Source organism: Semicossyphus pulcher, unplaced genomic scaffold, assembly GCF_022749685.1.
Source record: "Semicossyphus pulcher isolate SPU_LCO1_2020_fin unplaced genomic scaffold, fSemPul1.0.p SCAF_12, whole genome shotgun sequence".
Lineage (NCBI taxonomy): Eukaryota > Metazoa > Chordata > Actinopteri > Labriformes > Labridae > Semicossyphus > Semicossyphus pulcher.
In genome coordinates, this window is record NW_027211626.1 from 2,462,673 (window position 1) to 2,479,930 (window position 17,258).

Below are 17,258 nucleotides of genomic sequence, written 5' to 3' on the forward strand. Positions count from 1 at the left end.
AAGGCCTCAACTTATCTAATATTTCTCAAAAAGTGTGAAGCTGTTTTAACATTATAAAATAAAATAAAATACAAAAATTTAATTAAAAATAAAACAATCCAGTAAAATAGGATAAAATCAAATAATTAATTGAAACCTCTGGCTGATTTATTTTTGTATCTTAATGCTTACCTGTCTTTCTTTCTTTCTTTTTAAATGTATTACATATAATTGTCTTTTGATATATACATACAAATATACAAATATATATACATATTTTATTTGTCAGTTAAATTTTAATTGCATATTCTGTATCTCTTTACCATACCTATTTGTGTCAATAAAATAAAATGTGATACAATTTAATTATATTAAATTAATACTTAGATGGGTAAATAAATAAATAAAGCATGTAATTAACCGGATCCCTATTGTCTCTAGCACCCCTAGCGGCCGTATGTGTTACAGCATGTGATCGGTGCCCCTCCTCCTGCAGGGGCTGGTCTTTCGCTGCAGCGGGTGTGTGCGTGTGTGTGTCTGTGTGTCTGAGTGTGTGTGTGCGCGCGTGCGGCAGAGAGGGCTGGATCTAGACCTTGCTTACCAAAATCACTGCCCCCCTCTTCTCAGACTTACACGATTATCACCGTCTGACTCCTTGGAAGGAGCTGAAAGTAGCGTTTGAAGCGGTGGTGAGTTCACTTGTCTTGATTTACCGCCTATTTAATTAAGCTAGCTTAAAGTTAACGGTGCTTCATGCTGTTATTGTACTATAGGCCACCGCGCGGTTACTTTGATTCAATGTACTTTAAGCTGCACTAATAATAGTGATCACAGCTGTCATATTCAGACACGCGGGCTTCATTCAGGTATGACATCCGGTGCGTAGTACGCGTGGTTTTGCTGTAAAAGATCTTTTGTTGTGTTAAATCTTTGAAGCAGACCGCAGGCCAGAGCGCACATAAAGACAGGCCTGCTTGTACTGTAATGAACAGGTGCTGCAAACTGTCTGAGCTGCATTAATACGTCTGACATAATGCGACATTTTCATAGATAGCAGCTCATATGTGTGCAGCACGATCCTGCCTTTTTAGCTGTGTTTGGGACTAGTGGCTTGTTATTGTGAATTTAAGAAGTAAAATTACCTTTTTATTTGCTTTGTGCAATCAACGACTGAAACTAGACACAACTTGGGACCATAAAGGAAACTAATGATTAATTTTTATTTTAAGGTTGCTTCTCGACAGTAATGGATCCCTCTTTGTCCTGCCCTGTCCATCTTTTTATTCCATCCTGGCTGCATGCCCAGATGATACATTAGTCACCGGTATTGATTATTGTTATCTATAAACAAACAATCTTAGATATTTTGCGTGCTATTTAAGAAGTTACCTGGCTAACTGAATAATCCCTGATCGTGCAAACCCCCTAAGTGGACTCCAAACGACTTTCAAAGGTGGTGCCTGGCTGATGGATTTGTTTACAAACTAAAGTTGTATTTCCTTCACCTTTCCTTTAAATAGGGGCGTGTTTTACTTCTTTGATTAATGTCTGATCAAGAAACAAGTTCGCACGTTTTACAATAATCTCAGTTGAGTGACATTGTTCCTTTCCATGTGAGTTTTTTTGCGTTATATTTTGCTTCAAAACAGTTTTTTACACATTACTTTGAACCCGTACTCTTTCCTCCTTTTCGTGGACACTACAAAAAACTTTGGGCCACAAAAGAAAAGCAAGGTGTGAGTTAAATATATTTTTTCTTCTCTGTTTTAGTTGCAGTCAGATAACAGAAAACCATGGTTTGTTTACAAGAGAAATTTAACATTTCTTGCAGTTTTGTTCCCATGAATTGTTTTGTTCAGGACAGGTTTTAGCTCTCAGGTGTTTTACAGGAAGCTGGATTGTCTGCTCACCTTTGTAAAATATTTGATAATAGTAATAGTTATAATAGTTAATTAGTTACAGATATGTTTGTTAATGTTCAGAGAAGCTGTGTCATGTTTTTTAAGGAGTTACCTTTCTAACCTGGTGCAAAAAAAACACACCTGGATATTGTATACAAAAGCAAATTTGACATTCTTTGCACTTTTCCATGAATAGTGGGGTATTTATTTTATTTGCGCGAAAGTCCAGCGAGCAGCATTGTTTGCTAGCATGTTTATATTTTAATATCAGTTTGTATCACATATAAGTAATAGTTAAATATAAACTCTCTCCCTCTGTTAGCTTTAATGTAGTTCAGCTTCTTCCATAATTGGTCGTTAGCAAAGCCTTACATGAAAGTAGCTTCCCCAGCACTGCTCTATAGATTACAGGGTGGGACCCCTGTATTCGGACAGAGAGGCTGCTGGTTGTTTTAGGGTATTGTTGAGGTTGAAGTCCTATGGATAACATCGTCATCACAGGAATGTAATGATCAGCTTTTCTCTGCCCATCAGGGGAGAAAAGTGATATCCTTTTGGTCCACAGCCAGCAGTAGACTCTGTCTCGCTGTTTAACAGAGCGGAGGGACATTCCTGCAGACTCTACAGACGTGAGGGGCCTCAGGGTTGGGGGGCTGGCCCAGTAAACAACGGACAATGTCCTCGCCTGTTGTAGCATTGATTCTATCACGTTTAGCTTATTTTGCACGGTAACAAATGTATTTTGTTCCCTGAATCTCTGCTTGTTCTCCTGGTCCCTCATCGCTGTTCTCCCCCTCTTCCTCTGAGTGTCTGGACTGTTTGTTTAAACAGAGCTCATTGGGATTCCTGTCGTGTTGAGCAGAGAGGTGTAAAAGATCACCCCTTCTTCTAGTCTTTCCAGCACTAATTCAAGACAAGCCAAGTTTCAACTTAACAGCCCACTTCTAAACGGATGTATTTGGTTGTTATTTGAACTCCTCGTTTCCTCACAGAGCTATTAAGCTCTCTCGAGATTTGTCTGACAGTTGTGAAAGTCTCCGGCCTTGGAAAGCAAGTGCATTCACAGGAGAGCTAAAGACCCCCACAGAGTCATAAACACTGAAGTCCATTAGGGTCTGCTTTTCCGAGCACAGCTGCACAAGCTGTACCTCTGAGTGATCGGAAATGTTAAAAGAAAATGCGGTAAAAGTTCAGTGATTGACCTTTCTCTCCCTTTTTGTCTCGTTCTTCCTCTCAGCCTGCCTTTACAGCAAAGGTATCATGTTTCTGATGTGTTGTGTTAATCCTTGCTTTGCTGTGTTTAAGTCGCTTTTCTTCTGTGTGCTTCCCGTACGTCTTTTATTTCACTGCTTTAATTATGCTTCTGACTCAAGCTCATATAACAGCACATTAACTTGGATTTACATTTTACCTCTGAATATGGATGCACAATATTGGATTTTTTGCAGATATTTTCCGACCCCCTTTTAAGGGAATTGTCGAGCATTTTGGCCGAATTAAAGCGTTGTTTTATCAGCGGAAAATATCGGCAGGAAAATAAAATATCTGCTGATGCCGATATGTAATTTTCAAGCCATTATCTGCAGATAATGATAACGTGCGGATAATATCATCCCTGTTATTTAAGTCTTGCGTCACTCAGAAAGTTTAGCCTAACCAGAAAAGAGGTCCCTCAAGGAGTAAATATCGTGATATTATCTGTTACAATATTGTATGGATATATGGACGCCAAATATTGATCTTTTAGAAATTATAGCAATAACATTGCAGCTAAAAATTAAGCTTTTTGGGAAGAAAATAACCATAAATTACTTTGTAATTCACAATTTTCCGAAGGGGTTGCATAACCTTTTGTGCCAGTTGCATTGTTCAAAATACCTGTAATAATAGTTTAGACTATTTGGTGATATTAACTTACATTGGCAGATAATTCCTCTGGGGGACATAATTTGCAGTTAAAATGAGGCGATAAAAAGCTATGAATGATTTCACAATACATACATATTGTGTATATCACAAAAGGTTTAAAATAATATTGTATCCTGGGAGATTTATGGCAATAAAACTATATCATGGGCCTATGGCGACTAATACGCCGAGAAATATTGTTGAGTTCTGTTTTTATTAAATATTAAATAATGAATCTGTCGGCCTAAAAGTCGTCAGATTCAAACTGAAAGTCTAAAACTAATAAATCACGAGTGAAAATTCTAATAAGGTTCAAATTGTTAGACTCAAGTCCTACAAGTTGGTAAACCTTTAAAGTCCTTTAATGATAAATAACATCAGGACCTGACCTCTGTTTCCTCAATTGTCTCGACTTTTTGTTATAAATTGTATCCTTTATTTTAAATATTCATCTTTATGTTACTTTAATAATGTATAACACATATGTAATCAAACAAAGAGTCAGATTTATTGATGGAAGGCGTAGTCCATATTCTATATCACTAGTACAAACATTATCTTACTGCACACACCCACGTCTAATTGCTGTGCTGTAACTCTTAGACAAGAGTGTGCCGCTGATTACATTTCTGCTATTTATAGCCTCCACAGTTCATACCCACCCTTATTTTTATCCTCCTCCAGAATGGACCCGACCGGAGGAATATCTGCGAGCATTTACGCCAACCGGCTGCGGGCAGAAGGCATGGGCTCCAACGAGCAGGCTGTGCACTTCTCCAACCAGGACTACGAGGCGCTGAAGCAGGAATGTGTGGAGTCGGGCTGCCTGTTTGAAGACCTGTGTTTCCCCGCTGAGCCTGAATCGCTGGGCTTCAAGGAGCTCGCCCCCCATTCCTCCAAAACCCAAGGCGTGGAGTGGATGAGACCCACGGTGAGAAAGAAGAGGGAATCATGAGCATTTCTAAGGAACTGTATAAACAATGGATGTAACCAGTGTTACATCACCCATTGGTTTGTCAACTGCCTTTTTGACAGCTAGCAGCATCCACCAAAGTCCCTCAAAGCTCCTACACTCCTAACTTTAGGCCTTAATATAATTTGAATAGATGAGTTATATGAACTTTCACCCCTGTATTGTTGTCATAAATAGAGAAATTATCTATAGAGACCAAAATTGTGTTTTATACCAGGCTGTAAACATGTTTAATTCTGCTGTAACGTTTTGGAGCCAGCCTCTAGTGGCCACTGGAAGAACTGCAGTTTTTGGCATTTCTTGCAAATGTTATTATCATTTAAAACTTCATTTTAGAAATGTGGCATTACAGCTATTGTATAAAACTGATATTTAATATGTAAAGGATGAAATAAATGTACTTTTTATATCCCCATTAACAATTACGTTTTTAAGACACATACTCCAGAATTAAAGCTGGAAGTTAAGTACATTACCTCTATCATCATCTTTGGATTGGTTTTTATGTAGACCCTCACAAGAGGAATGACTGGAACTCAAAAGAGAAACACATGTACGCAGACATATCAGTGACACTGTGTTATCTCATGTCTGCAGACAGAGTAGGACAAGCAGGGACAGGAAGCCTTCAGACCACCGCAGCTGTTGGCATCGCGTGGTGGCATTCTGACCACTCCTTCGCTCTGACATTTGTTTACAGTGCTTCATAAACACACGGGAAGCTGACGTGTAGGTGTAAGAATAGCGGTGGTTTGAAAGATGTGTTGCATTAAGGATGATAATATTTAGAATAACTTTCTTTCTTTGGTGCCTTTAAAACTTCTCAAAGTGCTTTGACAAACAAAACAAAAGCAGAAAAGATGAGATGGAAAAAGAACAGAAACAAGAAAGCCGAAAAAGATAAATATAAGTTAAAGGGAGAATAAAAAGACCTTTCTTCATTCTGATACTTTATCTGTGTTGATTGAGGCGTTTCATTTCTCCATAGGAACTGACAGATGAACCTCAGTTTATTGTGGGCGGAGCCACCAGGACGGACATCTGTCAGGGAGCGCTGGGTGAGGCCTCGTTGTTTTTGCTATCATTGAATCTGTCCTAAAAAGTAAGAGATTTAGATTTAACTAAATGCTTCTCCTCTCTTTCAGGTGACTGCTGGCTCTTAGCAGCCATCGCCTCTCTCACGCTGAATGAGAGGCTCCTTCATCGCGTGGTCCCTCATGGTCAGTCCTTCCAAGAAGACTACGCAGGAATCTTCCACTTTCAGGTGCTTTAAAGATAATCCTGTGCTATTTTGTCTTCCTATCAGAGCCCTGTGTTACAAAGCTATGTTTGCCATTAGTGAGGGTTAACTCCGGGTTTGCTCCAGAGCAATTTTGTTGAGGCGGTTCAAGCATCTTATTAGGATGCCTCCTGTGCCAAGAGGGTCCAAATACATTACCTTAGACCTCTCTGCTCAGGTACATCAGACCTCTCTGCTCAGGTACATCAGACCTCTCTGCTCAGGTGAATCAGACCTCTCTGATAGGTCCCTCAGACCTCTCTGATAGGTCCCTCAGACCTCTCTGATAGGTCCCTCAGACCTCTCTGATAGGTGCCTCAGACCTCTCTGATAGGTGCCTCAGACCTCTCTGCTCAGGTGAATCAGACCTCTCTGATAGGTCCCTCAGACCTCTCTGATAGGTGCCTCAGACCTCTCTGCTCAGGTGCATCAGACCTCTCTGCTCAGGTACATCAGACCTCTCTGATAGGTGCCTCAGACCTCTCTGATAGGTGCCTCAGACCTCTCTGCTCAGGTACATCAGACCTCTCTGCTCAGGTGAATCAGACCTCTCTGATAGGTCCCTCAGACCTCTCTGATAGGTCCCTCAGACCTCTCTGATAGGTGCCTCAGACCTCTCTGATAGGTGCCTCAGACCTCTCTGCTCAGGTGCATCAGACCTCTCTGCTCAGGTGCATCAGACCTCTCTGCTCAGGTACATCAGACCTCTCTGCTCAGGTGCATCATGCGGGAGGATTGTATTTTCATGGATCGGGAGAATAAGAAAAAACAACGTCCTTTCAGTTGTATAGTTACTGGCTGATCACACATTGTTTATTTAGTTTATTAAACAGCATTGCAAAGCTAGATGCTAACGGCTATGAGCTAGTGCTTGAGTATGGAGGTCACGTGTGCCCATGCTCAAACCTCATTGGCTCACAGAACTAGGTGCCTGAGGAAAGAGGTCTGCATTTGGACCCTTCTCTCCTAAGCGCCTCCCTGTGGAGGTTTTCCAGGTACCTCCAACTGGGAGAAGACCCCGGGGTAGACCCAGAGCTCGCTGTTGGGATTATATATCCCACCTGGCGTGGGAACATCTCAGGATCCCCCAGGAGGAGCTGGAAAATGTTAGGCAGCCTGCGACCTGACCCCAGATAAGCGGAGGAAAATGGAAGAATGGATATAGCAATGTTATGTCACAGATCAGAAATCACACACATGAAAGCACTGCCTATTGACCTATAAATTACCTTGATCCTGGAGCTCTGTGCCAAGAGGGAGGAGAGCAAGAGTGCTCAGAGACCAGCAAACACTTTGGCTTTTCCTGATGAGAGAAATTAATTGTGCTTCACATACTGTATATCATCCTACAACAGAGTCTTGATTAAAGCACTCAAGCCTTGTAATCGTTGTCCTTAAAAGACATTAAAGTACGCCTACTTAAGGCTTTAAAATATGTTTCTATATTGATTTGCTCCAAAGTACGTTTGGCGCCGCCTGGGCCGCAGCAGAAAAACCTGGGCCCTGTGTTTACATGTTTTGGTGTCAAAATGACGAGAGATGATCCTTTTGTTCAAGAGTAAGATCCTCTGTTTAACAAATAACAGCAGTTTAATTAGCTCTCTTCATAGCCACCAGACTGCATTGACAAAAACAGTTATTTTACCTCACAGAACACAGGAGTTGCTGATGGTCTACCGCTGCCTCAGTCGGTTAGTTTGTTTGTTATTCTGTGGTGTTTCAAAGGGTTAAATGTGTTACGAAATGTAACAAGGCAGCGGTAGAATTACTTCTTTTTGTTAATGGAGTCTGGTGGCTTTGAAGAGAGCGATCTAACGGCTGTTTCTGGTTAAACAAAAAACTTCCTTCAGTCTGTGTCAAAGGTGGCGTTTCCTTCGAACTCTCTTCTGTGTCATTCGCGGTTCACTCACGTTATGCATCGGGCCTGGGTAGCTGCAGCCCAGCTCTCCTTCTTCGCTTCGGACTCAGTGAAAATCAACCGGCACCGCTGTTTTGACGCGATGCATGACACTTTGATCTGATCAGTTTTTCTTTCAAGCTTGTAATACCCGTAAATTAATACTTTACTCAGTAACGGATGGATGTATAAATGTAGGGAATTACTTTATGACTTCAGTTAAAACAAACTAAAGTAAAGGAAAATTACTGACTGAAAAAAAGTACAATAAAAAGTTACTCAATTACAGAAACATGAGTACTAACGTGTTACTTCCACCTCTGAGAAAGAGTGATTTAAAACTGTCATACATGCAATAAAAATACATATTAACACATTTCTTTAATGAAATCAACAAATGTAAGTATAGTCCGATCTACTTGTGCCATAATGCTGCTGTAGTGAAGGTGTAGCACCTGCAACTTCTTTCTTTTTTTATAATATCATATCACTTGGAAGCTCTTTGTTGACTTACCGAATTGATAACTAGCATAGTTTTGTCAGGGTTAGACAAGAAGGATAAACCAAATATACTCGCAGTATGCTGAATTTGCTTCGTATTAGAGGCCTCTCTTACAGAGCAAGCAGTTTAGACTGATGCAGTTCTTGATTATTGCTCTGTGTTGCAGTTCTGGCAGTTCGGCGAGTGGGTGGATGTTGTGATTGACGACAGGCTGCCTGTCAAAGACGGCGAGCTCATGTTTGTCCATTCTGCTGAGGGCAATGAGTTCTGGAGTGCTCTCCTGGAGAAAGCGTACGCAAAGTGGGTATTGAGAGAGCTAAATAATTCAGCATGAGTGTATTTAGCAGAGCAAGAGGAATCATATTCTGAAGTGCATTATGAGTGGCCATTAAAGTGTGTTCTTGTGGTTTGGTGTCAGGCTGAATGGCTCCTATGAGGCTCTGTCCGGAGGAAGCACCACTGAAGGCTTCGAGGATTTCACAGGTGGCGTGTCTGAGATGTACGAGCTCCGCAGCGCTCCCAGAGATCTGCACAGGATCATCGCCAAAGCTCTGGAGAGAGGCTCTCTGCTGGGCTGCTCCATCGATGTGAGTGCTGAACACGCTGGCTCACAACCAAGACACGCAGATCAATGCTGCACCATCTCGAGAAAGCCAATAACATTAAAAGCATTTCTATTTATTTCCATGCGGGGCAATTCATACTCAGGTGCAGTGATCATGTTTTTGTATAATTACAGATCACCAGCGCCTTCGACATGGAGGCTGTAACATTCAAGAAGCTTGTGAAGGGCCACGCCTACTCTGTCACTGGAATTAAGGAGGTCTGTCTTTTTATGACTGTGTTGTATTTAATTCTCTATCATTATAAAGAATAAGAATGTTTCTAGGTTACCCGTCACTCTGTCTGTCTTTTAGGTGGATTTCCGAGGAAACATGGAGCGCCTCATCCGAATACGTAACCCTTGGGGCCAGGTGGAGTGGACCGGTGCCTGGAGCGACAAGTGAGTGTGCCAAAGCGTAGTTAATATTTCAGGCTCTAAAAATATTTCCATCCCTAGTTATTTTCTGCTCAGTTTCCTCTTTGATGTGTGTTTTATCTATGGACACTTTGTACTAAATAAACAAGTGAAAATGGCAGGGAAACATCAGACACGATTGTGCGGGATTGTCAGGTGTGTCAGTGAACACGGGAAAGGTACGGGACACGGGGAGAGATAATGAGGAAGGATCTTTGAAATTCAGGGGTTATTTATGAACTCATCAATTAATTTATTCTTTCAGTTATTTAGATTTCAAGTCTGGTGTCTGACCCACACTCCTGAGCAGAAGGTGGCACAAATGATTCTGACTGTTTATTCTGTCTCTTTGTCTTGTCGTGTGTAGCGCTCCTGAATGGGATGAGGTTGACCCCTCTGAACGAGAAGACCTGCATCTAAAGATGGAAGATGGAGAGTTTTGGTGAGATGTCCCATGTGCTGTCGAATTGTACGGCACTTTTATGCTCTGGAGGTATTTTAAAGGAGTATTTTGACAACGTTAGAGACCTGCAGCATTGGCCCAGAGCTACCAGGGGGCTAGATTGTTTATGGCATGTATTTATAATGTTTGATGCATATAACCAATAATAAATAATATAACTACAGACAAACAAGATTCAAATATCCCGAGTACATGATTATAATGCACAAAGCAAGCTAATTAATTTGATGCAATGCTATTAAACTACACAAATCCTTACAAAAAGTACACAACAACAAACAATCACAATTCAAATCTCAGTCACCACGAAAGCATCTGTGGATTTACACAATAATTCAGCTGTGAGCACAAACGTCTGAAGCACTGCACGAGTTGAATACTTCATGGTACAGCAGATTCATCTTATGTTACTTTAAAAATGGGTGATGCACAGCTCCTGCTAGCTTGCAGCGGCCTGTTGCTGTAGCTAGCATTAGCAGAGGCACACAGCACATAAGGGAAGTAGTTTACTTTAAGCTAATGACGCAAACAAACACTATTGATGCAGCTTGTTAAATCAGTCCTCTTCTTCATGCTCCTTATTATCCTCCATCTGTGGCTTCAGCTAACCAGCTGCTAATTGTCGATTTATATTTACCACACTGACACGAGAGTGGTATCAATCCTTCATCTCTCTGCATGGAAGTTAATGAGTGCATTCAGGGTTTCTTACCCAAAACTTTACTCTAAATCTTCCAGGATGTCCTTCAGGGAATTCTTGAGGCAGTTTAACCGGCTGGAGATCTGTAACTTGACTCCTGACGCTCTGAGCGAGGACGGTCTCAGCCACTGGAACACCATCAAGTTCTACGGCTCGTGGAGGAGAGGCAGCACCGCTGGAGGCTGCAGGAACAATCCCAGTGAGTCCCGAGTGCATGGTCACAGGACAAATGCCCGTCATGTCTTGGATTAATAATATTGCCATGTAAGTAATTGTCTGTTACAGTGCAAACAGGTCAGGCTAACATGAATGCATCATCTGTGCAGACACGTTTTGGATCAACCCCCAGTATAAGATCACGCTGCTGGAGGAGGACGACGACCCGGAGGACGATGAGGTGGCGTGCAGCTTTTTGGTCGCTCTCATGCAGAAGGACCGCCGCAGATATCGGCGCCACGGTCAGGACATGCACACCATCGGCTTTGCTCTGTACGAGGTCAGAACAGAGATGGACACCTGAATTGTTCCTTTGCTCTTTACACGTTAACATTGTTTTTGCATTGCCTCAACTCATTTATGTTTTTTCTCCCCCATCTCTTCTTTTGCAGATTCCAGAAGAGGTAAGCAGAGCATCAATTATCGTAGTTTATCATGTTTTTATGTTTCAAATGCATCTCAACACACATTTTGTTTCTTCTGCCCATAGTTCAAAGGCTGCCAGAACGTCCACTTGAAGAAAAACTTCTTCTTGAACCACTCATCGTGCGCTCGCTCTGAGACTTTCATTAACCTGCGAGAGGTGAGCACGCGGCTCCGTCTGCCCCCCGGAGAGTACCTCATCGTGCCCTCCACCTTTGAGGCCAGCAAAGAGGCCGACTTTGTCCTCCGAGTCTTCACTGAGAAGCAATCAGAAACAGAGTATGTGTCTTTTGCATTTCATTTCAGCGCATGTATCTTTTAGGTGTCATTCTCATGCTTAAATGTTTTTGTAATTTGCAGAGAACTGGATGATGAAATCTCTGCTGATTTAGAAGATGATGTACGTATCCGTGATACAAAACTAACACAACTGGAAAAAATGAACTATTTGTATCATATTAGTTGTAAACCAATGCCTACAGTATAAATTTGTTTTTTTCTACAGGAAGAAATAAGTGAAGACGACATTGATGACTCTTTTAAGTCCATGTTCGCCCAACTCGCAGGAGAGGTAAGTCCTGAAAACAAATGTCTGTTTTCAACCTGTTTGCATTTTTACTTGCTTACACTACTTAAATCATTTTTATATAATAATAACAGTAATGGTCGTTGCAATAGTGTGCTGTAGTTTATATTTCCTATTGGTCTGAATGTAAGACTTTTTCTCCTTGAATTACATCTGAAAAAGTGGGGTCGTCTTATATTCGGGGTCCAGACTTTTAAAGGACAAAATACGTTCACAACAGTAGACGGTGCCACTTATCTGTAAAGTCACCTGCCAGCCGTCAGAAGAATGTCTTAAAAGCGCTTACAGTCTTACCTAACAGATGGTAACAGATGAATCGCACCGTGGTCCTCAAAGCGGCCTCTTCCAAGAGACTGACAGGAGAGTGTGAGTGTGTTACTGAAGAACAGAACGAAGGTGTGCCTGTTACCAGAGCTGTCATCCAGCTGTTTCAGGACTGCTCTACAAATAGACCTCACGTTGATGGTTAATGATTTATTGAAGTTTTAAAAGGCTTTTTATTTAATTTAAATCTGACAACTTTAATCTAAAAGTCATAAATCTTTATGAAAACAATTTTGGTCTTCAAAAAGTCTTTCGAAAATATTAGTCCTGAAGAGGGGGGTCGTCTTATAATCGGACCAATACAGTAAAAGCTAAACCTTAAAATAAATTAAATTATGCATCACTCTTTATAATGTGTAGAAAATAAAGTAAAGAGCAACAAACTGTCTGTTCTCGTCATCTGTGCTTTCCCAGGACATGGAGATTTCCATTCGCGAGCTCAGGACTATTCTCAACAGAGTCGTCACCCGGCGTGAGTTTTTTGTTACATATACAATCCCTACTTGAAAGTTAACGTATTAGTAATATATCTCCCATTGCTGTATTAGATTCCACTGCAGAGTGTGCACACCTCATTTCCTGGCCTGGCTCTATTCTGAGCCTCTGTGTAACTGTGTTTTTACTTTTTCAGACCAAGATCTGAAGACGGACGGCTTCAGCGTGGAGTCATGTAGGACCATGGTCAACCTGATGGATGTATCCTCTTTAGTTGTAGCACATACGCAAAAAGTTTGTTTGATTTTAACAGAAACAAAAAAACACGCACCGTCTCTGTTTAGTTTCAGCCCTTGACTTTGTGTTAACCAGAAAGATGGTAGTGCTCGTTTGGGGCTGGTGGAGTTTCAGATCCTCTGGAACAAGATCCGAAAGTGGCTGGTAAGAACGAGTAAAATAATAACAATGTCGAAGGAATATTAGGCGGACTACTTGAAATTCTATTGACGTTTCTATCTGCGTCTCTCAGGTTATTTTTAGACAATACGACCTTGACAAGTCTGGGGCCATGAGCTCGTACGAGATGCGTCTTGCTGTGGAGGCAGCAGGTATTTATATTATCATTTCTGTCATTGTTTACTGCACACACTCACAGCTGAGAAGTGTAACCTTACCTTCTATTCTTGCTCTCTTCCTGTGCAGGTTTTAAGCTGAATAACAAACTGAACCAGATTCTGGTAGCCCGGTACGCAGAGAACGAGCTGATCGACTTTGACAACTTCATCTGCTGCTTGGTCAAGCTCGAAGCCATGTTTAGTGAGTATTACTGTGAAGGATGTTTTTCTAAATGTTTGTTTGCAGACTGTTAATGATGTGAGGACTTCACCTCTACTGGAAACCAGAGATTGAAAGTGACAAAGTACAATTACTTTAATTGTTACTGTGCTTAACTTGATGTCCTTCAGAGGGACACTTTTTACTTTATACTGTGAGGACGTTTCAGAGCCTGGACTTTTTCACTTTTACTTAACAGAAGAGAAGTTGTGTCTCTTTTTACATAATTATCTGTCCTTCCACACTGGTAAAAAACGTGTGCACTTTTGCCTTCTCTGCTGACATACTGTGGAAACCTGTACCAACAGGGTCTTTCCAGCATCTTGACAAGGAGGGAACAGGAGAGGCTGAGATGAACATCACAGAGGTGAGTTCTGTTTACAAGATAATTTCAGTATATTTTGTCAATGTTTCCTGATAATCTAACGTTACGGCTCCTGTTGCTAGTGGCTTTACCTGACAATGTGCGGTTGAAGAGGCCCGTCTTCACTGGAGGAGGTTTCAGTGCTTGGAAACTGCTGACATGAACCTGGAGCCCTGAAGAGCCCTCAGCCTTAGCGACCGCCGATCCTTTGACACAACGCACCTCAGCGTACCTAGAATAGCCAAACATCTGTCTAACAGAAAGTAAAACGAAGCCAAGAGTCTCCCAGCCGAGTTTTATAATCTATGCAAACCTACAGTATGAAGCAGTCGCGGTGCCACATAAATCTGTCATCTCTGTATAAACAGCATGAGTCTGTGCATGAGAAAAATCACTAGCTGTAATGTGAATTTTAAGTTGATTTTATATTTCTATATTTTAACTGCTTTACTAACAATAATTTCAGTTCATTAGTTCTGCCTAAAGGCTCGTTCTTAAAGGAACACAAAGCATAGAAGGAATCTGAAGTTGTTCGTTACGTCTTTTTAGTTTTTATCATTTTGCACTCATGTTTCCATTTTTTTTATTTGAAGACAAGAGAAATTTAACAGGAAATGATCACCTCGGTGTTAAATGGTAGTTTCGTTCTTTCACCAGTAGGTGGCAGTACAGACTAATGTCGATGAAGGTGGGGTTTTTTTATTTCTGACCTTTGATACTCATGTTCTGCCTGTTTATATAATTCACCAATCATTTTCTTCAGATGAAGTTCAAGTCACTCAGCTGACCTTTTAGTTCTACTTGACTTTTTTATTTTGCACTGAGACTTTAGCTTGAGAGCTGCTACTGAAGCTGCCTCACATTAGGGATAAATGCTGTGTCTGTCCACTCTTGTGACATTTACAGGGATCACATGACACTGAATGCCTTATAGATGAATCCATGTTATAAACAGCTACAAAAATAACTGTGCCAGTCATGTGTTTTGTGTTGTGAATGTATGTTTGTGCCTTTAATAAATATTTCCCTCATCCTTCGCCTGTTCATTGTGTTTATGATAACATGAGTTTGACCCACATTTACATGACCCATGCGGCAGGGTTAGGTTTACTGTAAGCACAGAGGCCTCAATTAAATGTCAAACATGTTGACCAAAACTTGAGTCTATTACATACGTTAACAAATGCTGTATAGAGGCAAATGTGACAATGTTTGCTCCATTAAAGGTTTACTAAGGACATTAACAAGCACAAAATGTTCTGTACCCCCAGAGGATGTGAAATACACAGAATATTTATCTCAAAAATCACAGTTTAATCATGTTTTTAAACAAATGAACTTGCAATTGCTAGAACTTTGGAGTAATCTCCATCCATTTTACGTAGCTGCGTGGGTAAGGGAACCTTAATCCTTGTTCCTGTAGGGTTCCCATTCTCCTCAATGAGAACAACATTGTTCGAATCGAAGCGTGGACTCATCCGCTCTCCTGGCATTTTGTGTCCAACAATCAAAGCTTTCTTCTTCTGTCCTTTGATAGCGAGCAACACTTTGTCACCAACTTTTCCCACCCCGTTCTTGGTGTAGACGTGGATCACTCTCGGTGCACGGTGATAAGGTGTGTTTCCGAGGGAGCTGTTGTCCACCACACGCACTCTGGTCATTTTTTGAATGGCTGATGCAACAGCGGATACACTGTCAAGGCAAAAAACAAAATTGATCATTATTGACTTAAAAACTATCTATTACAGCACAGAACATGATATAGATTACAGCTCTCCTACAGACAACCCTCAGCCAGCAGTCAGTCCAAAAAAATAACTTTTCTAAGAAGAGGCTGCAAAGAGGCACAACATTACTGTTCTAGCTACATATTAGATTAAATGGCTTGGCTTCAGGGCACAACTTTAATATCTAACCCCAACTATTTTTTTTATAGCTCCCCTACAGATCTGCCTTTAGACCAGAATGTAGAAATGTGTGAAAAAACAGAAGTAAACTAAATGGGGAAATAAAGTCTCCTCAATTTTCTCACTTACAAATTTCCCCTTAAACAGATATCTACAGTAAACAGTATTAACATCACTTAAAATAATCAAACAATAAATTAATATATAATAAATAAGTTTATCTGTCAAAGTCTGCTCCTGCAGTTTTGCACAGTGAATGTCAACATTAAAATTAAACAACATTTTAGTCGACGGATACTTTATTTAATTACTGTGATACCCCGAAGCATGTCCCTCATAGAAAGTGACCGTTTAGCCACACCACACGCCAGGTTTTACTGACATTGGGCTCTTAAATCTGGCAGCGAATATCTTACCTAAAAGTCCTCTGATGAACCATGGACGATGTCTCTACGAGGAGACCGATGAAGGAACTTGAAAGTTTGGGAAGAGCCATATCTACAGCGAAACCTGTGTCAGCTAGGAAGAGAAATGATACCTCGTTAGCAGCTAACAGGCTAAGTGTTTGCTAATGATATCTCTAGCATTAGCTAACATTCACATGGGCGTACAAGTCCCAACAGATTAGAGTCACTTTGGTCTTTGGCCCGAATTAGAACACTAAACAAGTTTAAGTTCTAGCGCGAACGTTTAAGTTAATGTTAACTATCTTGTTAACGTTACCCTTCTATCATGCTCCATGCCAATGTCAAAAGTAAGATATGACGTCATAATAATGCGACAAATAGCCTTTAGCCGGGCTAGCTGATAAACACAAACAATATTCATTTAGCATATAAGGAACAGATATTTCTCTTTGTTAATGATCAGATGCGCTTTGGTTTGTTAACTGTTGATAACTTTTTATGCTCGTACAAGTTAGAATACCTGTAAAAATGTAAACGCTGACTCTAGTTACTATGCATTCAAGGGGTATCCGAATAATCTGAAAAATCAGTTTCCAACTGGGAAAATCTACATGAAGCCCCCCTTACGTCGCTAAGCTTGGAAAGTCGGAGAACTTTTGCTTCTCGACCTGCCGAGTTGACGGCCATGACTTTATTTTAGGACCAACGTAAATGTGGGCTTGGATGTCCCAAACTAAATAAATGTGTTTCATGCCAATGCTTGGGTCATTTGTAATTCTCGACATCGTAATAAGCTGTAGCCCTCAGCTGCTGTCAACATACAGTAACCTAAGTAGTTCAGAGCAATGACTAATATACATCATTTTAGTGGCGTCCATGTTGTTCCATAGACTACAGTCATTGTGTTCCCACATTGTGAGGTAAAAGCTTATGAACAAACCTTCGTCTACCTTTCAACTTCGGGGATGGGAACATCAGAGGGGCACATGAATGCAGCATTAGCTTGTCAGATCTCCTGTTTATCTAACAAATGCGCCGGGGAAAGCGTAGAAATAGAATTGTATAGAAGCTATTAATTGAAGACGATTCGAAGATGTCATCGTCTTTCTATACGAGCTAGTTCTACTCGCGTCACGCTATGA

General features: G+C 40.9%; 2 protein-coding genes across 4 annotated transcripts; one reads left to right on the forward strand and one right to left on the reverse strand.

Annotated features, from left to right (window-relative positions):
• The first annotated feature begins 597 nt into the window (after positions 1-597).
• Positions 598-14,839, forward strand: LOC138588311 (calpain-1 catalytic subunit-like). Its single transcript, XM_069658350.1, has 23 exons — positions 598-668; positions 3,118-3,135; positions 4,473-4,719; positions 5,750-5,819; positions 5,907-6,025; positions 8,606-8,739; positions 8,858-9,026; positions 9,179-9,262; positions 9,357-9,442; positions 9,825-9,899; positions 10,659-10,819; positions 10,947-11,116; positions 11,229-11,240; positions 11,327-11,538; positions 11,620-11,659; positions 11,765-11,830; positions 12,584-12,641; positions 12,801-12,865; positions 12,977-13,045; positions 13,134-13,212; positions 13,307-13,420; positions 13,747-13,805; positions 13,886-14,839. Exons 3-23 carry the CDS (start codon positions 4,474-4,476, stop codon positions 13,910-13,912), a joined length of 2,115 nt encoding a protein of 704 aa, XP_069514451.1. The 5' UTR covers positions 598-668; positions 3,118-3,135; position 4,473; the 3' UTR covers positions 13,913-14,839.
• Positions 14,339-17,106, reverse strand: mrpl14 (mitochondrial ribosomal protein L14). 3 transcript variants are annotated; one of them, XM_069658347.1, is made up of 3 exons: positions 17,067-17,106; positions 16,126-16,228; positions 14,339-15,494 (listed from the first exon to the last, which is right to left on the reverse strand). In XM_069658347.1, exons 1-3 carry the CDS (start codon positions 17,089-17,091, stop codon positions 15,128-15,130), a joined length of 495 nt encoding a protein of 164 aa, XP_069514448.1. In that variant the 5' UTR covers positions 17,092-17,106; the 3' UTR covers positions 14,339-15,127. The 3 variants fall into 3 exon arrangements, with proteins under 3 accessions (XP_069514448.1, XP_069514450.1, XP_069514449.1); XM_069658349.1 differs by having other exon boundaries at positions 17,057-17,106; XM_069658348.1 differs by lacking the exon at positions 17,067-17,106 and adding an exon at positions 16,433-16,453.
• Positions 17,107-17,258: the final 152 nt, after the last annotated feature.